Source organism: Zootoca vivipara, chromosome 5 (genome assembly GCF_965207765.1).
Source record: "Zootoca vivipara chromosome 5, rZooViv2.hap1.1, whole genome shotgun sequence".
Lineage (NCBI taxonomy): Eukaryota > Metazoa > Chordata > Lepidosauria > Squamata > Lacertidae > Zootoca > Zootoca vivipara.
The window spans coordinates 70064966-70087275 of record NC_142588.1 but is presented as its reverse complement, the minus strand read 5'-3'; the positions used below and the strand labels follow the sequence as shown (position 1 = coordinate 70087275).

Genomic DNA, 22310 nt, shown 5'->3' with positions numbered 1-22310 from the left:
TGCTCGCTTAACCGCCCGCCTGGCTCCCCGAGCGGCGGAGCGGAGCTCTACCACCACCCAGCGGTGGCGAGAGGGCTGAGGCCTAACGCGGAACGGGGCTTCTTCACGGGGCTTCTTCTTCTTCTGTTGCGGGGTCAATTTGCAGGCCTCCCCGTTGAAACCTGGGGGGAGGGGGGGGATGTCTGGTGCCACAGGCGCGAAATTCTCCGTTATAGTCCTTGTTAAATAATCTGGGAAAGGGGCCGCCGTCCCCAGCTTTTGTATATGCACAGCTGCAGCGCCGGCTTTACCTATAAGCTAAACAAGCTATAGTTTAGGGCCCACTCTCTTGGGGCCCCAAAAAACAATTAAAGGGAAAAAACATGGATGTACATTTCCAAAATATAAGATAATAAACAAATAAAATAAAACTTACATACAGCAACAGTACCATTTGCCAAATTTATTTATTCTGTGTAATACATTTATAGCCCTTTTTCTCCAAGGAGCTCAAGGTGGCAGACAAGGTGGTTATCCCCCCATCTCATTTAATCCCAACAACCCTGAGAGGTAGCAAAATAAAAAAATTCCTTCAGTAGCAGCTTAAAGACCAACTAGGCTGAGAGGCAGTGACTGGCCCAAGGTCACCCAGTTGGTTTCATAGCCCAGTCGAGATATGAACCCTGGTCTTTCACAACCACTTAAGTGGCTGCTTGTGTGTACAATGCCAGTAAAGCAGGAGGTTATGTTTTGCTATGAGACCAAGGACAGGAAACTTCTCCTTTTTGAAATTCTGCCATAATTTGTTATATTTCCGGTGCACCTTTGCTTGGAATAATTCACCTTTTTCACAGCCGTTGTGCACTAGGTCAACATTTTCATTGAGCTATCCCATCATGACCCCAATATCTTCTTATTGTAGCAGGGGCCGAGGCAGTTCTAGCTCCATAAGTGTATATCTGAACCTATTCATTCATAAATGATCTGTGAATGACATACATCTCCAAATAGCAATGAAAATCGAAGAAGAAGAAATGATACAAGTGTAAGTTGTAGTACCAGGAAGGTGTTTTTTTGGCAGTTGCATACTTTTAATCCAATAAACTGAAAATGGTTGTAAATAGTTATAAAGTACTTGCACAATAAAGTAGTATAAACCATCTGTGTAGTATTGACAAGATTAGAACATCATGTAAATAATTGCTGAAGTATGTTAACCTCTTTGAATCTAATTTCTGCAGGAGGCAAATTCGGACTTTATCACTTGATTTTCTGTAAAATACAAAACAAAACACGTCTCAGAAGATTCCAATAAGAAGCAACTGTATGTGGAACAAACGGAAGTAGCTGGATACTAAGGTCTAACACACCAATCCAACAAGAGGAAGTGTACACACAATTGGTGGTCTCTCCTTCCTTGAAGGTTTTTAAGCAGATATTAGATGGCCATCAGTCATGTATGATCTCATTAAGATTCCTGCGTTGCAGAGGGTTGAACTAGATGACCCCTGGGATCCCTTTGAACTCTATACTTCTGTGATTCGAAGTGGATACTCTGCAGGCATTTCTCTCACCTTAAGAGCCCAGTCCAGGAATGGGGGTTCCATGTGTACAATCCCAGTCTGGGCAACTAGGGCAGTGCCCTTCATAATAAAGCATATGAGTGAGACCAATAGTAAAAATGGGGGTGGGGAGTGGCGACATCTACCAAACACTGCCCTGCCTCTGCCCCACCAGGCCTAATGGAGACCAGCTACCACTGCCACACTCAGGTTGTCATCACTATCATCAATCTTGTTCTGTTGGGAAAGGGAGGACCAACCTGATCCCACCCTCTTCCCACCATTTCCACACATCCTTAGCTCCTGGACCCAACTTTTTAGCCTGGAGAAATTGTTACATGATGAGCACAGTGCAGAAGACAGATCAGGATGGTTGGCTCTCAGTCCAAGCCACACGACTCTAGGGGCCCTTGCTGCCTCAATTCTCAGAGGCAACCAGGAGAAATGGCTGCAAATGAGAGTTCTGGGAGAGGGGAAGCCAAACGGCAGTTGTTACCAGTTAAGCAGATGGAATTACCAGTAACATTATTCTGGCATTTATCATTAGCTCAGTAACCTTTGTATCTAAGCAAACAGCAGCATCTCAGTACATCTTTGTATTAACAAAGGAACAAGCTTTATTAGTGGCATCCTGGCAATGGGATGCCCTTTCTAAAGAGGCTTGGTGCCTGTGCTACAATTCTTTCAGTGCCAGGCAAAAATACGATTCATGCAAGCATTTTAAACTTGTTAGAATGTTAGCTTTAAGGATTTTTATCTGTTGTTTGATTATTGTATTTGTACTGTGAAACAATGGGTTCTGCACCACCCAGAAACCTTCAATAGGATAAATGTGGCATATACAGTGTTAATACAGTATGTATAAATAAATAAAAAATGAAATAGGGGAGAATCAAATTATTGTACCTTTTTCTTCCTCTTTTTTGCTGTTTTGAAACAATTCTTGAAAATTTCCCTGAAGGTCATTGATGACATCTGGGGTGTTACCTCAATGTTTATGTGTGGCATTTTGTCTGTAGAGACAAATAATAATAGTCAGTTTACACATAAACTGGTATGTATACCATAAACAATCATTTTCCATAAATACACATAACCATGAAGAACATTTAATAGTAAACTATGAAGACTTGTCTACACATAAGTTTTCATCCCTGGGTGATGACAGAGTCTGACCGTAAGGAAAGCCTACACATAAAGATAAGCCATTACAAATACAGTAACTTTCAATTTTTTCTTGGGTTGTCACTATCACAGCGATCAGTATTTGGTTAAATGAGAGAAAGTTCCAAATGGGATAGGTCTGAGCAAAGAAGATATTATGGTGCAATCCTATGTAAATTTGCTCAGAATAGTTGCACTTGGTTCATTCGGGCTTATTCCAAAATAGTTGTGGAGTATCAATACATGTATAAGATGGCAAATCTAAAGGTTTATTGACTGGAATTATCCCACCTTTCTTTCGGTCCTTAAGAGCTTCCAATATGCTGACTGCACTTTCTTCTCCTATAGCATTGCCATCGATATCAACTTCCACTAGATGGTCAGAGTTCCTGATTAGACTATGATAGAAAATATTAACAATGAAAATTGTTTCACAGTTCCACAGTACCATAAATGACAGGAGAGAGTGATTCCATGTCCTGTTAATCAGTTGCCTTACCTAGACAACAGCCGCACAAACTCTCTGATGTTTTCTTCTGTTTGGCGAAACCTTCCATCTATGGCATTATCAGCCAAATGCAGCCTAGCTAACCATGGGCCAGGGTCAGGTTTCTTAATTTTTTTCTTTGAGACTGCAAATCGTAAGCACATAATTATTATTTCTGAAACAATGAAGACAGGCAACTCCAGGTTACTCTGCATCCAGTACAGCTAGTTTTTTAAGCTGCATTCACATGGCGTAAACTACAATCTGTATCAATTCTGTAACTTGTTGACAAATTTGATGTGTTTTTTCTCAAACCAGCTTCAACTAGAAAACTGGATGAAGAGTGAGCAGTAGTGTTAACATTTATCTGTCTTATTGTACCTCTCCGTTTCTTTTTCTTCCTACTATTTTCCATTGTAGTACGACTATTTGTCTTTGAAGTCGTGTTCAGATTCACAACTTTTGAGTGAAGATCTGCATCTTTGTTCGCTGCTGAAAATGAAAAGGCGGTAGGTTTAAATTTTGTTCTTACGCTTTCCCCAAGGCCCTCCTGAAAGATGCTCAGCATCCAAATGAACACAGCTACCCTGCCTGAATTGTGCTCTTTGAGCTCCTGGATGCTGAGTTATGAGTCAGTTTTAAATATGCCTGGAATCAAGCATTGCCACAGTTATGCTGTGGGGTGGGGTAGAGGGGAGATACTTCTATAATTGCTTCGACTGCCCAAATCCAATTAAAGAACTGCTTGAGTTAACTCCAAGCCTATAAACCTGATCCTTCAAAACATCTGCATGACCGCATCATTAGGAATCTCTGATTCATGCAGCAGCCTCCGCCTAACCATCAGCACATTTCGCTATTTGCAGACATCACTATCAAACACAGGCTGAAGGACTTCGCCCTATTGCTTCCTGCACTGCTCTTTATATCAGAAATCAAGTCAAACTATACAGAACTTCCCCTTTTCTCCAGAAGCGTTGCAGACAATCATGGGATTGCAACAAAAGACTGGTATTTCCACACTTGGGCTCCTCAGCTAGGATGCCTCCTTTGCATGTGCTTTTATATTTTGTCTTCACTGACCTCTCCCGGAGCCAGTTCCACTCTCTGCTGCTTGTGGGTTTGCTTTGTAGCTCTGCAGCTTTGCCTCCATTTTCAGTAAATCCATGATGTTCTTTCTCTTATTTTTAAAACTAAAACAATGGGAGGTTCTTGTTCATTCCCTGTCAAAGCCAGACCTGATAGCTGTGCAATAGCTTGTGTAAAACATCAGGCTGAACACGAACCCCCAGAACCAACAAAGACACGAACCCCCAGAACCAACAAAGATTTGCTTCCATATATACTTTATATGCATTGCTTTCCAAAGCCTGAGTAGATCCTTGAAACAATGGCAACTGATTGAAGATGTGTGAATGGTGTCCATATTTCCTTTTTCGAAACTGTCAGTTTCTATTCCCCCTGTTTGTTCTTTTCACAATTTTTTTTCATATAGACCTGTCTTAAAAACAGCTCAAGAAAATGCATGGCCTTAATGAACTTTGTTGATCGCCGAAGAATTGATGCTTTTGAATTATGGTGCTGGAGGGGACACTTGAGAGTCCCATGGACTGCAAGAAGATCAAACCTATCCATTCTGAAAGAAATCAGCCCTGAGTGCTCACTGGAAGGACAGATCTGGAAGCTGAGGCTCCAATACCTTGGCCACCTCATGAGAAGAGAAGACTCCCTGGAAAAGACCCTGATGTTGGGAAAGATTGAGGGCGCAAGGAGAAGGGGACGACAGAGGGCGAGATGGTTGGACAGTGTTATTGAAGCCACCAATATGAGTCTGACCAAACTGCAGGAGGCAGTGGAAAACAGGAGTGCCTGGCGTGCTTTGGTCCATGGAGTCATGAAGAGTCGGACACGACTAAGCGACTAAACAACAACAAATGAACTTTGTCCTGTTTGTATTGTTTTTAGTGGAGTTCTGTCTAGAGCTGAAATATGTAAATACTTGAATTGTTTTAAAAATAGCAAATCATACCATTTTATATTAACATTTAGAAGGTTAATGTTGCAATCCTATACACACACCTATGTTTAAGTCCCATAGAAGTCAATGGAACTTACTATGTTATAGGATTGCAATGTAAGTTGCATGAGCGAATTGCCCCAAAGGCAATCCTACCTTCAAGGCTGAGTTGAGCATTTGCTTTCTTTACTTGCCCAATGCTTTCTTCATACTCTGCTACTGGTCTGAGGAGTTCTATGGCACCCAAACATTGCAAGTGATTACCATCCAGGAACAAGTTGCTGCAATAAACAATTTAAAATGATTTCATAAAAAGAATATTAAGTGTTATTTCAACATATTTTCTTGCAGATTTCCCCCATTACAGAAATTTTAAACAAAACAGAAAACACTTATTTAGTCTATTTACAAGATATATAGCAGTAAAAAAAAATGTTAAAGCAGTAACATCAATGCAAACAACAAAAACAGCACAAGTAGAATAAAATCACTCTAAAACAGTTAAAACCCAGCTCTAAATCAATCAATCAATCAATCAATCAAAACATACCAAATGGCAGTTTGGACTACAAGAGTTGCTAATGTTATTCCACTTTCAGGCCCTAAATCACAGTAGCAGAGGCTCAGAGTTAAAAGCTTTCTATTCCCATCTAATCCATCAGTGAGTCTATTGACACAGTTATCACCACATCTGTAAAGAAAATAATAAATTAGGTAGGCAACAGTTTAAAAGAAGGCTGTTTACTCCTACCTTAAACATATAGTTATTTAGCCAGTATTCTAGTATTGTACATAGGTTTGATTCCAATTGAAGCAAGTCATTAAGATGCATTCCTGGAAAGACTTAAACTGAAAAAATAAGCGAACAATACACAAAAAGCTGGCATAAAGTAAGCTTGGTATAAATTAAATTGGTGTGAAGTACAACAGATCCAAAAGATCAGTCCAGCAGAGCGGAAACAAACCTTTAAAATAGTGTTTGAGTTACACCATCCTTTTTGCCATCTTAACTTATGCTGGGTCACCAGGTCACATGACAGTGCTAAATGGGCTTAGGATCCAGCCTAAGTCCACCCCCTCTGGTCCCGCCTCTGCCAGGTCCCGAGATCGCCCCTTTTTCCTGGGTTTAAGACAAATTACTATTAGCTGGTCTTGGTTCAGCCAGCTGGTCCTTGAGATAAGCCTCCATCAAGGCACGCAAGAGATAATTGGCTGAATTCAACAACCTGGTTCTATTAACAGAAGCCAGACTCCCATTAGTGCAATGGGGCTTCTTCCCACCAACTTACCCCATGCCTCCCCCAAATCTGCTTTGGAGGGTTGGGAGATACCATAGAGTAAGTTGTCCTGCCAGGCTTAGCTTTGTCCACTTCCCCTCACCTGGGGAAGAACTACGGTAGTAGGTAAGAGCTTGTTCTCTTCCAGTCTACCTGAGAAGTTCAGTGTGTGAAGAGGTTTGAGCTGGTTGAGCTCAACCACATGGATATCACGAGCCAGTCTCGAGTTCCTATACCAATAATCTAGGAACTCCTACATTGCTTCCACAGCTCCTCTTTTATTTAGGTTGAAGAATAATAATAATTCATTATTTATACCCCGCCCATCTGGCTGGGTTTCCCCAGCCACTCTGGGCAGCTTCCAACCGAATATTAAAAACAGTACAGCATGTACAAGAAGTGAAACTAATAGTTTTTCTTACTTGGAATAATCCAGAACAAGAGAACTCAGACGGCTGTAAGGCAGAGCCATTCCAAGTCTCTCCATGCTCCAAAGGTCTAATACATGATGAGTTATTTCTAATTTGGAAAAGGGATAGATAGTACGTCCATCCAGTTCTAGCAAGATTGCCTAAAACACAGATAAGAAGAACAGAAATCCAGATTTATCCAAACGATTAATGCTTCTAATTTGAATTTTTGTGTGCTTTGAAAGTGTTTCTACCTAGCTTAGTCCTGCCACACTAAAAGCATAACATTCAATATTCCTGGATACCATAGTTCTGTATTTAACTACGTGGTATGAATACGATTCATGAATATGATGTCCATTCATCCTAACTTTCTCCAGTGCTAAAAATGTTAACATACAATCTCTCTATAGTTTACAAATAGCTACCATGGAAAAACAGTTGTTTCTCCACTTGTAGTTCCCTAGATGGTGGCCGACACTATAGTCAGGGAAGAATATTAGACTGACGAGTCAGATTGCTATATATCAGGCCTGTCTAACAGCTCAACAACTTTGGCTCCCCCCAAAAAGCTCAACAACTCTGGTCAATCCTCTAATGACAATGGGTAGATCACTGCCAGATTTTTTAATACTGTGAGTAGATCGCAGTCTCTTTGGAGTTGGATGGGCCTGCTATAGATCATCTGTCATTGCCATCTGTCATGGATGCTTTAGCTGAGATTCCTGCATTGCAAGGGGTTGGACCAAATGACCCTTGGGTCCCTTCCAACTATACAGTTCTATGATTCTATGATCTGTGACACATTGAGGTCCCATGCTTGGTGGTAAGCATAGCTGCCAAGTTTTCCCTTTTCTCGCGAGGAAGCCTATTCAGCATAATAGAAAATCCCTTAAAATAAGGGATAACTTGGCAGCTATGGTGGTAAGCAGATGTGCATACTCACAGGTGTCTGGCTGAGTCATCAAATTTGCTGGTAATGCTGTCCTCTAGACCCACTCTAACCTACTCACACTAGAAAAACCTACTCACGCTAGAAAAATGCCATTGGTTTCTCTGGGGTCCAAAAAGCACTGTTCAAGTGCCTTTCTTCCTTGCAAATTTATTTAATTTAGCTGCTTCCAAGTGAACAAGTGAACTCTTGTCAGCTTGATGGTGAATAAGTTCAGCAACAGCAAATTATTTCCCACTTAAAAGATCATCCCAAGTGTATGATGCCTTGGAATATGGCATCCATAAAAAGGGCTCAGGCATTCTGGAGAACTACATTTCCCAAGGCCCCTGGCCCCTGGGTTACAAGTGTTGCAGCCTTCAAGGTGCCAGGGGGGAAGTGAGGCTTTTTGTTGTTGTAGCCATGGGATCAGCAAACTTTTTCTGTATTTTTTGGGGGTGGAATGAAGGAATTCCTGTGCCCCACAAATAACCCAGAGATGCATTTTAAATAAAAGCACACATTATACTCATGTAAAAACACCAGGCAGGCCCCACAAATAACCCAGAGATGCGTTATTTTTTTAAGGACACATTCTACTCATATAAAAACACGGACCAAACACGGATTCCCGGACCATCTGCAGGCCGGATTTAGGAGGCGATTGGGCCGGATCCAGCCCCTGGGCTTTAGTTTGCCTACCTATGTTGTAGCCAGTGGCAGGCACTGTATGCTTTGTGGGGAGAGAAGGGAGAGTGTCTGCAGTGGCAGGGAGTCAGGGACTCTGAGGCCCAATTTTCCCACCCTCAGTAATACACTGGCTGTCTCCTACGATGACTGTGAGAAGCTGATGTCCAGACTGTATTTATTTTATTTTTTGAGTTGGTTGTGAAAGTCTCAGGTTCCTTTACCACTGGCTTGTGTTCAAACTTACAAGGTTTGCAATATCTTGAGGATATAGGTTAATTCCACAGATACAGAGCTCCTTCCCTCGCCGATATCGTTCATCTCGGATAGTCCTCAGTAAAGGAGTGAGATAAACTGGATGCACGTTTCTTGATAAGCTCTCTACGTTTGTAAGCACGAACTAGAGAAGAAAAAGAAAAGCTTGATAACAACCCTGCCACTAAAACATTTTTTTCTCATGAAAAGTGCACCCAATTAACTGCAGCAAACAATTACAGTCATACCTCAGTTTAAGTATGCTTCAGTTTGAGTACTTTCAGTTTAAGTACTCCGCAGACCCATCTGGAACGGATTAATCCACTTTCCATTACTTTCAATGGGAAAGTTCGCTACAGGTTAAGTATGCTTCAGGTTAAGTATGGACTTCTGGAACCAATTACGGGTCATACCTCAGGTTAGGTATGCTTCAGGTTGAGTACTCCGCGGACCCGTCTGGAACAGATTAATCCATTTAGGTTAAGTACAGACTTCCGGAACCAATTGTGTACTTAAACCGAGGTACCACTGTATTATGTTGAGAGAGCTAGACAGAGTGTCCTGGTGTTATTCACATTCACAGACCCTCCAAGTGTCCCTATTTTTCAGGGACATTCCTGATTTAGATAAGCTGTCCCGGATTCTGATTTGATCGCAGAATGTCCCACTTTTCCTTAGGATGTCCCTATTTTCATGGGAGAAATGTTGGAGGGTATGGAGTTATCCAATCCTCAAGCCATCTGAAGGCAATGCTGTATAGGGAAGTTTTTTTTATAAAAAAAATTTTTTAAATGTTTAAATAAGATTTTATATATGTTGGAAGTTGCCCAGAGTGGCTGTGGTAACCCCAGTAAGATGTGTGGGGTATAAATAAAGAAGTATCTTTATGGAATGGGATGTCCCTATTTTTTATTTTTTTATTTTGATATTAAAATAGAACTTTATTGAACACTCAACATCAACCAACACATCAATTCACAATAATATAATATATACAGCCTACATACACAAATCTTACAAAGAAAGAAAAAGAAGAAAAGACTCTGGGGTTGCGGTGCTCACCTCGCTCTATAGGCCGAGGGAGTCGGCGTTTGTCCGCAGACAGCTTCCGGGTTATGTGGCCAGCATGATGACAAAGCTGCTTCTGGCGAACCAGAGCAGCACATGGAAACGCCATTTACCTTCCTGCCAGAGCGGTCCCTATTTATCTACTTGCACTTTGATGTGCTTTTGAACTGCTAGGTGGGCAGGACTTCTTAGCAAATTGCAAATATACAAAGAGAGAAGAGAATTTCAGGTTAACCTACCTCAGGAGAGAGGGCAAGGGAGTTGCTAATCAGCTAGAACCATGCTTCCCTCCCCTCCCCCCCAATAATAATTTGTTGTTGATTAAAAAATACAATTGGAGTATAATCCCCAATATCATTTGGTTCTAATTCACAAAGGCATGTCAATTTTTTATTTATAATCTATTCTTACCTTAGTAATGAACATATCATTTGTTATACATTGCTGTAAGTCGTGTTTGATAGTTGGACTGACACAACTTTGGGATGCCGTGCAATGCTTTTCATAAGTTTGCAGGAACTTTTCAAGAATATTCATAGCTAAACCAGCTTTAGGTTTCGGTTTGCCTTTTAGCTTTGGCATGACTTCTTTCCTTGATGTTTTCAGTTGCCACAGAATGTGGACTCTGAAAAAAGAATAGTAGGTTTGAGGAGCAAAGGCAAGAGGTTGTAACTTGCAGGTCTTCCTTAAAGAAATTGGGTCTTCCCTTAAAGAGGGCACGTGTTGTGGTGGGACCTGGCAACCAAACCCTTGTGTTGTGGGTGGGTATGATTGGATAGCCACAACACCCGATTGGTAGGTCCCTTGATTCAATCAGGCCAATAGGACCCAGGCTAATCAAGGGACCTACATATATACCCATGCATGTGACCCAGAGCTTCCTCTTTCGGCATTTTGCATTGGAACACCCGCCCACCTCTCCCTACTTTTAGGGCTTGTGCGCTTGACCTTGCTATGCCGTCGCGTGTCATCTGTTGTTGGGACAGGGGCACGGCAGGAATTTGCCCCTATTGGCTGATTGGCTGGTGCCACTTGGGTTTCGCCTGCTGCGTAGCAAATTGTCACAACTTATAAGGTTGTGGATAGAATCTGGTTCAGGTGATAGGGATGGGGGAGCGCTCTCACCATCCCTATGTGAAGGGTCTTCCGTTAAAGGAATCCAGGGACTCAATGGTTTGGTCAACCCTGTGAGGGGGTTGTGCCCATGCCTGAGTCCAGGGGGACATCTAGGTGGTGAACATAGCATGATCCCGGCTTTCCGCCTATCCGGGTGTTCACCCTAGGCTGACCTATGCTGGAACCCTGGGTCAGCGCTACTTGCAAGGGTGCAGGGAGCTAGTCGAACCAGAGCCTATGCAACCACTCACTTGCTGTAATCAATAAAGTTGTGGCCTAAATTCTGCCAAAAAACCAAACCAAATTTTGAGTCTTGTCTGAATTTATATACCAAATCTATACCAAAATCAGGGAAAGGAGCAAGATTCAAGAAAAAAATGACAAGTCATCTGTCCTGGTATGAGGCTGTGTACACATTTGATATAAATTATATATGTGTGTACTGCAAAAGTTTGTTTTAGGGTATCATGTGACCGATATCCATACTAGTGATCTGATGAAGCAGATTTTGAGCCCCCCATAGTTTAATTCTAAGGTGTAGGTGCTAATCCTAAATCTTTGGGTTGTATTCCTGTACTGTATGGGGATGTATGGAGAGCTCCTCTGTCAATGTAGTCCCTTTGCCATCCAAGCTAGTGTTCAAAATTCTCCAATGTGTCTAGTCCTTTCAAGATGTTCCACCCCTTGCCCACCAATAGGAATAAGGGATGCAGATGATCCACCAGCTTCACCTCATGGTGTGATGGGTGCCTTGACCAATAGGAGCAGGGGCACACCACTGACTTCGAAGAAGGTTCCCACACAGCAAACACCTCACAGCTTTTACACAGCTATAATAGTGGAAGCAATAGCTTTCATAAACAGATCCTGTGTTATTGCTGAATTTACACATATTCTTTTGTTGGAGAAAATAATAATTTAATAAAACTGTGTTTTGATTATTCTGTTTTCTTTTGAGTCTATGGCCTAGCTAAACTAAAAGGGCCTACAGTACAGAACTAGCTGCTTTTAGGTACTGTACATAGTGAATGTCTGTTCCAGAACACTGAAAAGAATAAACTGTTAGAATCTATAGTGGGCAATGTATGCATGAAAAGAGAATCAGCTAGGCATGTGTCAATTGTGATTAATCTTGAATTGTTTTGTAGAGTGATTAAAGAGGACGTTGGAAGACATTTAATGTACAGGAAAATTAGTCAAAGTCTTAATAAAGAAAGGCACTTGAAAATGGTTATATGTAATCATATGATATTATGATGAGGGCTGATCTGAAGAGCCAAATTATTTTGATTGTTTCAGGATTATGACATTGGCTTGGAACTATTAAGATTGGTGTGATCCATTGATTGGTGAAATGAAATGATGTGTGTAGTCTGGAAGTGTATAAATAGCATTGCTTCAGATGTGGTTCTTTGCAGTCTCCTCCTTATTTTTGAAGATGTGGTAACCTCCAGTCTAGGAACCCCCTTTTAAATTTCTCCAACACTTTAAACTCTCAAATTCAGTTTACGGCACACAGCATGGTCAGAACACTGAAGCAACCCACAAGCGTTTCAGCTGCCATTTGGATTTATTAGCACAATACACCAACCAGGCAGATTTATTCTATACAGCAGCATCGGTTGCCATAGCAATACCAGCCCTGAATCCAAACAGTCTGAGAGTAGGATGTTAGGACTACTGTAACTGCCTCTGTCAACAGACCAGAGCGCATAATTCTGCTGCACAGAACAAGCTCTGCTTGCCTTTGTGAACAATGTACCAAACATAGGAGCCCCATTCACAACCCAATACAGAGGTAGGTGTGCTTAAGGGCACTGAAATCAATGGTGCAAGGCTGAAATTACATGCTGAATTAAGTTACATGCATCTCCCTGTGGTTTTTCCCCCTCCCCTACGGCATACTCATACACAGCTGAGAAGGCTGCAGTCTTCAACATAAGACAGGGGTGGGGGTGGGGGTAAATGGTTGATTAAAACTTTCAACTCTGGCCACTTACCCATTCAAAATCTTCCCTTAAGCTGATTTTCATTGTATTTAGGGTGATTTCGAGTAGGGGCTTGATTTTGAGCAGGGGAGGGAAATGATAGCAAAATCTCTGTTTCAACCTTGCAATGCTCATATTTTGCCTTGGCTCCAGACACTTGGTGGAGAGAGATGAACACTGGGAAGAGCTATGTGACAGGGACTTGTACATATACTTCTCTGCATGGGGCTGTACGCTTGGTTGTCAGTATTTGAGTGCTTTACTGGCAAGATCAGTTTGCTAATTCATTTTTTGCAAAACTTTTATGCATCTTTGTCAAAAATTCAACTTCATTATATAAGAAAACATGGGAAGTCAGTTGTTAACATACTGCTATGAGTTTTTTGGGGGGGGCAGGGCGGGGGGAGAGTAGCAGTATGCCGAGACCCTTCTGATTCATGGATCCAGCAAGGATTCAAATGGTTGAAACAGCCAGACAAGTGTTGCTGGTATGGAGAGGCAACAGAGTGCACCTCTGGGGGTGAAGTCAAACTGCTGCGTTAGTGGCACTGAAGTGACCTCCTTGGGCTGCAAGCCTGGGCAGTGTGTATGGAGTCCCTGGCCTGCCCAAATGACAGGACACGCCCCCCCCCCCCAAACCTTGCTGATGCGGTCCAAAGGAAAGCAGAGCAATATGTTTGGCACCAGTTTAGCTGCAGGAGTTGCTGGAAGGAGGCGTACAAAGCACCACCCAAGTGCCTCTGTGTCAGACGGCAAATAGGTGGGAGTCTGGGACCCCCTCCCTCAACTTGCTGGCAGTTAGAAAAACAACAACCCAGAGATGGGTTGTGTGTGTGTGTAAGTTAGAAGTGGGAGAGACATGCCTGATTTCTGATTGCATCCAAGGCTGTGGCTATGGGTGAAGTAGCAAGACTCTCTTGGGGTGTTAATGCTGTGAACCCATTCATCGTGGGCTCAGGTTGTATATATGTATAAACAAAACATTTATCATAAAGATAATGCAGTCTCTGCTGGCCTTCATTCCAAAGGAAACATGAACCCTCGGTAAGAGCCTGGGACTCCTGGAATCTTGCACCACTTGGAGATAGGGATGGTGTGCAACAATATGAAGAGCCCTGCATCTTGTTCTCACAGGGGCCAGCCAGATGCCCAGAAAAAGCTCACAAGCAGGATCTGAGGGAAAACATCCCATTTGTGATTCCCAGCCTCTGACAGTAGAGGCAGAACAGAGCCTTAGAAGCCACTGATAAGTCTTATCCCCATAATTTTATAGATCAGTCCAAATCTGTTTTTCACGGTCACAAAAGACTGGAACTCTATAAAACTCTAGTAAAAGCAGCTGCTGGAAGACTCTAGTGGCTGATTTAATGGAAAATAAAATGCATTAAGCAAACCATGGAAATGTGGTCTCTAACAGCGGCTGATAAAATCAGCTATAAGAATTGCATATTCACACGTTCTAAAGCACAGAGACATTTCTAACTCATTATGAATTTGTGTAACTAACTCCACAATGTGTGTGCCTAAGTCAGAGATTTACTGTTGAAATAATAAATCACTGAAAAGCCCTAAATTGGGACAGGGAGAACACACACACGCACAGAGAGAGAGAGAGAGAGAGAGAGAGAGAGAGCAAGCGAGCGAGAGAATCATATTCCTTACAGTTGCCCCTCTCTGCCTTTATTCATCATCACTGCTACATGACATAACGAAGCATGCAAACCATTTCAGCTCCTAGGACCTGCTGCTTGGGTACCATGGCTGGCCGGGACCTGCACTCAGTGACCTAAGATTGCTGGGGCGCAACTCTAGTTCTGCCATGAGGGAAGTAGGGTTCCTGCTCTTGGGGTCCAGACAGCTATACTGCACACAGGCAGCTCAGGAATGGGCATAAGATTGCTCCATTCCTTATTTAGCCCTTGGAATGGCTATTATCCCAAGAGAATACGGAAGCCATAGCATCTGACAATAAGTGCACTGGCAGGTGTGGGTTTTTTGTTGGATTCTGCAGGTCAGTTCCCAGAAAGAAGATGACGACAGCTTGGCTTAGTTTGCCAAGTCGGAGGAAGGAATTGTACTTACCTACTTTGGTAAACACACCAAAGGAGTTGAAGTCTGGCAAGTTGTAGGCTTTGTTAATTCTCAGAAGAGTGGGCGCAGTGCCCCTCCCACCCATCCCGTTTACCCTTTGGAATTTCTCTCTGAATTTCTCTTGCGCTTCCTACAACTGGAGTGTTTTCAGGTCACCTAGCAACCTTGTGACATGACTGAGGAACAGAGAAAGCTTGTTTTATTTAAAGAGCCAGGATTATCCTGCATTTCAGCTCATAACCCTTTTTCTTGTCAATATAATCAGGGATGTCTTAATAATAGATGAAAGAGGCGAGATTGAGAGTGTGCAGAGAAATGGGAGGATTTATAATTTTATATGATTTATTATTTTGTACCTATTATTTTTTTACCCTAATTTAGTGTTCTTGCAGAACACTAAAAAAATACAATTAACTGAAATACCATCAAGTTACACTCACAACCAAATTGTCTACCTTGTGCCTTAGTTTATGTGCCCTAGCTAAACTATGAAATTATACAGAAGTATGTTTGAAAGATGTGTGTTAACACTGAACATTGACTGGACTACATTTGTAAATCTCAATTTATTTGTATGTATAAAAATCAGCTTTTACAGGAAAACATTCTTCATAACAAATTATAATTAGCATGCAGAAGAAAGTCAACCTCACTGACAACCCAACATCAGTTACAGCTTGATATTGTATTGATGATTTGCTGTCTGTCTGTTTGAAGTAAATATCACACAGACCCAGTTAAGCCAGTCTCTTGGAGATGAGGAAATCTCATTTTCTAATGTCTAGCCAAACTCAATCTGGCAATTATATGTAATAAGGAAGGACACCTGAATATTTGATAGTGACAACATTGCCACATATAATAAAGCATCGGGTGATATCCAAGTCACAAATCTAGACTGTTTCCCACAACTTTTGAAATTAGCTGCATAATCACAACATAGTGCCTTAATCTCCTAGATAATTTTATGATGTGGTGATTGCATCTCTTTAGACATCTACTGTTATCAGTTGTATATATCATATGCAATTTCCATGATGATACATGTCATTATATTTATTAATTCCACCTTCTCATATATGGTAGCCATGTTGGCCCATAATAAATTATTTTACACACACATACACATACATTAGGGCAGTATATTTCCTAGACCAAACAACATCTTACAAAAGAGTGTGCATTTTTTTTGAGTTCTCCAGTGCTTTCCCCCCTAAGGGTAATCAAGAGTACATAGTACTGGCACCTTCTCTCCCCACCCCCAAATGTTAAAAGTGTGGCACTTACTATAGCCTAACAACTTCACACTGAATACCAGCACCGTTTTTCCTTAAAAAAAGAGAGAGCACTGATCAGAACTCTTCATCAGATGAACTGGCAAAAACCCCTAAAGGATGTGGAAGAAAAACGTCTGATGCTTGAGCCAAGGACGGACCTTGCATTTACTCAGTCTTAAGATGCAATATGGAAGGGGACTGGGCAGGATCCAATATCGGATGGGTAGACTTCACTTTCCTCCTCCCCCCAGCCTCCCATGTACCCCCAAAATCTGCTTCAGAGGATCCCTCAACCCTTTGGAATAGATTTTGAGGGCATGCAGTGAGGGTGGAGGTGAGGAAGGTGAAGTCCAATTGCAGAAGTCAGTACTGCTCATGCATGGGCTGTGTTGGATGCAGCCCATTCAAAAGGGGCTATTAGGTGAAGTAACCCACTTTGACTCCTTTAGAAAAACAAAAGAAAACCTATCACACCACCTGAAATTAACCTTCAGATTTATTTTAAAACCCTGTTTTCCTGCTTTCTACCTACTAAGAAACTGATATGTTTTGTCCAAGGACAGAGACCCATCTGGGTAACAGTTAGATTTTACATTTTCTAATATTGTTTTAAACCATTGTATGCTTCTTCTTCCCAGATCAGATGCAAAGCACCTGCCAGAGCCTCATTTGAACATCTTTTACCTCATCCCACATTCTACCATCAAATTTGTTCACTATCTAGACTGACAAAATGTTCTGGAGAACATGAAAATATGCACACACTTTGGCAATGGTTTGCCTAGTATGGATTCAGAAAAAATAAGGTATGTTTTATGCCATAAGTTCAACATTTTGTAGTTTTGAGTCCGTCCGTCCCCAAAGATCTTGAAGGTGATACAATGACTTGAGAAGGAAACTGCCAATTTTTTAAAACAGATCTAACAGTCTCTGCTATATCCAAATTTAAATCTTTAGAATCTAAACACTCTCAAATGTTCATCTGCATTGAAGGGTTCATTTATGATTGAAGCCACTGATTGTGTATCAAAGGCTATTTTACACCTGCAGTCCCAAATGTCTATTACATTCATAACATTTTTTTAAAGCTTTCTGTTTCTCAACATATCATCATCCATCTTATTAAAGGTTGTGATTCTATATACACTTAACTGAAAGCAAGTTCCATTGAATTCAATGGGTCTTACTGCTGAATAAACTTGTTTAGGATTCTACTAGAAGAGTTTAAATATGCTAAGATACTAGTAGGGCTAACAGCCATAAATTATATATGATACCCGATAACTCCTTTAATCCAAAGGTATTTTGTGTTTACCTCTTAATTTTGTTAAAATTCCATATGAAATATACATTTTAAAATTCTCATAACCTTTCTTCTGGTGTACTAACTGGAACATTTAGGGGGGAAAAGTTTGGGTATCTATTCTTCCAAGGAAATAAATGTTCCAGTTTATTTAGGCTATACTAGCACATCTTGCATTTTTATATAAAACCACAAAATTATTTTAAAGGGATTCTGTTCATCTTGATTAATAAAAAGTCAAATAGACCAAGCAACTATATCATGACATTTAAAGGTTATCTGAACTGTACTCTGACATGTAATTTGTTTATGTTACAGCCATAGTCATACCCTTTTGCATAGGTTTTCTGCAGAAGTTATATTGTATGTTAACCACCTATGTTTCTTTCAGTCAAGGGAACAATGCATTCACAGATCCTAGTATTTCCAGCCTATTTCATAAGATGGAACAATAAGCAATTGATCAACATCTTTTTAGCATCCACTCTTTGAGAAAACCTTTGTGTGTATTAAGTATTTAAAATGATCAACCAACATATTTAAAGTGGCTGCAACATGCAAGTTTCAAACTTTAATACTTGTGTTAAGAAAATAAACTTTAAATAAAAATACATTCAATGTATCATCTTGACAAATTAAAAATATACTGCAAAATATACATGTCAACCACAGCTAATTAAGCAAGCATCTTTTTGTTTTTTAATCTCTAAACTAATCCAAACAGAAACCCTTTTCAATATTTACTACCTAGTTCATACAAAACTTAATTCTGGGTTATCTACTGCATTTGAAATATAACACTGACAAAAAGAATTGCATGGTCAAGGCTAGGAAGATCTTTGGCACTTGGCCACATGCTGAAAACATCGATACTGCTTACAATGGAACATGAAATATTTTCAGTGCTGCTCAGTCTCGAAACTTTATTATTAACTGCCTCGTACTTTATCTACGCAATGTGGTACCTTAACTTTTGAAAGTGCATTTATTCCCCATAATAGTTTTGAAGAGCTCAGGTTTAATTTGGTATAAATGTAATTTGGAGGATGAATGAGCTTTATTTGCTCGAGAGAGCCCTGTCCATCTCCATGTTTTGATGAATACACAGAATGACTGACATCAGGTCAATGTGTTCGTTCTGTACAGCAATCCAGTATAACTCTAGCAACAGCAACTGAATAGATGAATTACTAATATGGGAGGTGTGTACTAGCTGTTCCTGGTAAACAGGGGGTGGTTTGCTGCTATCTATGTATAGTAAAAGGTCAATGAGGCAGGGAAATGGGGGCTTTATTAAGCACTATTCTGAACATCTCCATCCACGGAACAATGCTTGCACAAGGATCAGAAATTAATCATGCTCTTTTAGAATAAGGCAGAAACAAAGTTACTCAAATGTTACTTTGTGAAGATATGATATACAGAGACAGAACTGATTAACAGGTGACCCCAGTTTTCTTAGTATTAACTATCCCAATTTAAGTTTACATCCTTTCAACAGAACTGTTTGCAGAGTGATAACCCTCAATAATAAATATTATGCATTGACATGGTCCCGGTGCAATCATGACATACTCTTCCAAAAATAAAAAGGAGGGAATCATTTTAGAAATAATGTGAACAGGAACCAAAACGATTAACAGAAGCATTACAAAAAGTTTGAAGCACCTTATAGACCAACACGTTTACCAGGGTAAATGGCTTCATCAAATGCCAAGAGAGAATGACAGAGTGATGATGCAACAAGTTAACATTGTAATTCAATCATCTTGACTGAGTATCAATATACTGAAAAGCCCCAGATGATTGTTTAAGTCCACCATCCCCTATATTTTCAGATGCTCAGCATAGATGCCACTGCTCATGTCGCCAAAATCCCCGATTTAGTGTTATATCCAAACCAGGAATTGTGGCTTATTTTGCTTCAAGCAAACAATGATGTAAACCCAAAGTTTTTGGCTTATCAACTGCAGTTTGTTCCAGCACAACAAACGGCAATTTTGATTTGGATATACTTTTAAATCAGGGATTGCGGCTGATTTTTTCTCATGCTACAGGAGTAGTAAAGTTGGAATGATAAGTAATGACTTACCTTGATGAGCAAATTAGGCCACTGTTTAAAACTATGTACATGATTAAGAACTAATATAAATATAATTATTATTCTGTATTGATTGTACTATTTGCATTTATTTGCATCTTTATTTTTCACCAATTGAATTAAATAAAGATTAAAAGAGTGACATATGAGATGATCCCACTACTACAACTGATATAGTATGTAGCTCTCACCCAGGTGATGAACCAATGATTGAATTAATAGCATTTGCCTATTTCCCTATCAAAAACAGTAAAACCCACTGAAACAAGTCCCCGTACAAACAAATTGCAATGCACAATCACATCTCCAATATTTTAGTTGAATATTTTTGTTTAAACGTAGGGTAGACAAATGTGCCATGTACAATTTTTAAAAAATGTTATCAGACAATGGTAGATTGTAGAATACCCAGGCCTGAACAGGGTATTCCGATGGAGAGCCTTATCTAGATTCTAGAGGAAATAATTTCCATCAGTACTTCTGGATTTGTCCAATGCTGAATGCTGAGCATAGAAAGGAGAACACCTCTGATTCAGGAGTGCCTGCACTTGAAATACATACATAAAATAGCTTTATACCTCCCAATTGTTGATTCAGTTGTAATTTTCTTAGATTTGTTTGTATCTCTAGTGTTCTTCTTACATAACTTCTGTGCCATTCATTCTGCTAATCCACTCAGATCCATGATCCAAAGTACTACACTAAGCCCATATGCCCAGGGGTCTTCAACAATAGCCCCCATGTTTATGGCAAACTATTTCTGAAACTCCAAAGAAATATCCAAAGCAGTCAGTGATAAGGCATGGGTATCGGCTGTTCTAAAATGACTCCCACTGGCTGCATGCAACCCTTTTGCGCATGCCTAAAGTAGCTGAGTAGATTATAAGCATTTATTTGCTGGTGCAGAAAGCCTTATCTGGCTGTTGAATCCTACAGCAAGATCTTTGATTTTTTTCTTAGGCAATGCCATACTGTTAGTAATTCATGTAGTATTTTAAGCAGCTTGTATCCATTCTTCCCAATTTCTATCAATTAAAACAAATATTAACCACAACAGTGGCAAATAGCAGCCAAAAAGAAGAAAAACAAGTGTAGAAAAGTAAACTAGAATAACAATATACAAATATGTGGCAATATATCAATTTTTACAGTGCTTAGCAAATTGCTCCCAATATGAGGTTTCCTAGTACCACATTCAATAATACTGATGAAAGGAAGCTTGGGGTGATATCAAGCATTAGTCATACTTAGAGCAGACCCACTGAAATCAATGGAGTTAAGTGTATTGATGTCAATGGGTCCAGCCTATGTCATAGTTGGATACCATGTTTCTGTTCATTACATACATTTTTATCAGCCTATGACTAAAAATATATCAGGAAGGCAAGATTAAGAGTTTCTAAATGCAAATCTGAGTCCAAAACTTCACCTAGCAGGTAAAAAACTAGATATAAAAATGTTCACAAAAGCATTGTTTTAAGCCACAATAGTGATCATTCAACTGATCATAATGATTAGATACTACAAAGTATCTTTAAATATAATCTGGGGGCAATCCAGATATTTAAAGTGCTTGGAGTGGTTTTCGAAATCAACTAGTTGCAATTGGATGTGACATATTTCCAATGTGTAATACCTATCTTTAGGGTGATTTTTTTAATTGGCAGGTAGATGTTGCTTGGTATGCACCCATAATAGTTTCCCAACAGCACTAAGTTCTTACACAGTACTTCCAAAAACGCCCTGATTGCTAAATAAAGTACTAGTAACTGGCTATTTAAAAAAACAAAATTCAGACAGTGGTCCCATGTCACTCCATTCACTGCTCACTCCAATTGTAAACAAGATGCATAGACTCCCTGACTTGTCCTGTTTCAGTAATATCACTTAAATAACACAACATTGCTAATTATGAATGCACATTTAAAAAGTACCTTTTTTCTTTACAAATGTCTATTGTGGATAAAGAAAGGACCATTTAAAAAGTGGCCGTGTGCTGTATATAAAGCTTCGATTCCTTTTGTTACCAGTTGGGATTTCTTTTGCCAAGACTCATTGTCCACAGAATAGGTACCGATGGTTCATAAATGAAATGGATTATTATCTTGGCACACCCAAAGTCCCTTCTGCAGTGGTAGTTAATTTCCTCCCTTAAAAAGCTTATTCCTTTAGTAGTTCCTTCCAGCGCTAGAAAAATTATTTACTTTCATCTTCTGGCACTTTTAGTTCTTTAAGCGAAATGGAACTGATGTTCCTCACCCTGCAAAACAATCAGATTCCCAAGCAAGTCTTTTCCCTATTAAATAATAAATATATTGTCTGTACACAGCTAATATCCAGGCAATGTAGATTCTTAAAAACTCTGAATCAGCATACAATCAGGATTTTTAAAAAGTGAAAACTACTCCAGTTTCTTCGAAATCCACTTATTGCAGTGTGTCTTTGGTTAAGAAATTTTTCCAACAATTGGATTTTCTCTGGAAAAAAGAGGAAAAAGAAACCATGTCTATTAGGTGATGAAGTAGTTTAAAAATATGAAAGCATGCTAGCTCAACCCCTCTCTTTGCTATGGTCCATTTGAGATAACATACTAGTGG

The 22310-nt window shown here is 40.1% G+C and overlaps 2 protein-coding genes and 1 long non-coding RNA gene across 9 annotated transcripts in view; 1 reads left to right on the top strand and 2 right to left on the bottom strand.

The window, feature by feature from the left end:
* Positions 1–427: 427 nt before the first annotated feature.
* LOC118093484 (uncharacterized) lies at positions 428–15175 on the bottom strand. Of its 6 annotated transcripts, none has more exons than XM_035132687.3 (11): positions 15024–15171; positions 10249–10462; positions 8762–8914; positions 6909–7057; positions 5760–5900; positions 5366–5490; positions 3574–3684; positions 3205–3337; positions 2997–3103; positions 2448–2554; positions 428–1251 (listed from the first exon to the last, which is right to left on the bottom strand). In XM_035132687.3, the coding sequence occupies exons 2-11, from the start codon at positions 10417–10419 to the stop codon at positions 1240–1242; spliced, it is 1209 nt and encodes a 402-aa protein (XP_034988578.2). In that variant the 5' UTR covers positions 10420–10462; positions 15024–15171; the 3' UTR covers positions 428–1239. The 6 variants fall into 6 exon arrangements, with proteins under 6 accessions (XP_034988578.2, XP_034988579.2, XP_088525887.1 ...); XM_035132688.3 differs by having other exon boundaries at positions 3574–3681; positions 15024–15163; XM_088669761.1 differs by having other exon boundaries at positions 15028–15158.
* On the top strand, positions 12620–19229 carry LOC148685725 (uncharacterized). The gene is made up of 3 exons (XR_015950022.1): positions 12620–12751; positions 16948–17115; positions 18004–19229. It is a non-coding gene; the product is annotated as an uncharacterized LOC148685725 (long non-coding RNA).
* RASA2 (RAS p21 protein activator 2) overlaps positions 18151–22310 on the bottom strand; it is a 48194-nt gene continuing 44034 nt past the window's right edge. For both annotated transcript variants that reach the window (XM_035132681.3, XM_035132680.3), the window contains exon 24: positions 18151–22190. In XM_035132681.3, coding sequence (XP_034988572.1) covers positions 22160–22190 — 31 coding nt within the window. In that variant the 3' untranslated portion in view covers positions 18151–22159. The remainder of the gene's footprint in view (positions 22191–22310) is intronic.

What these genes read in the sequence shown, in the direction of transcription:
- LOC118093484 (XM_035132687.3), bottom strand. Translation starts at nt 10,419, where the DNA reads ATGCCAAAGCTAAAAGGCAAACCGAAACCTAAAGCTGGTTTAGCTATG. An exon ending in CTTGTTCTGGATTATTCCAA is followed by an intron (nt 5,901 to 6,908) that starts GTAAGAAAAACT and finishes TTTTCTTTACAG; the next exon opens with ATGTGGTGATAACTGTGTCA. An exon ending in TGCTCAACTCAGCCTTGAAG is followed by an intron (nt 3,685 to 5,365) that starts GTAGGATTGCCT and finishes TTTCATTTTCAG; the next exon opens with CAGCGAACAAAGATGCAGAT.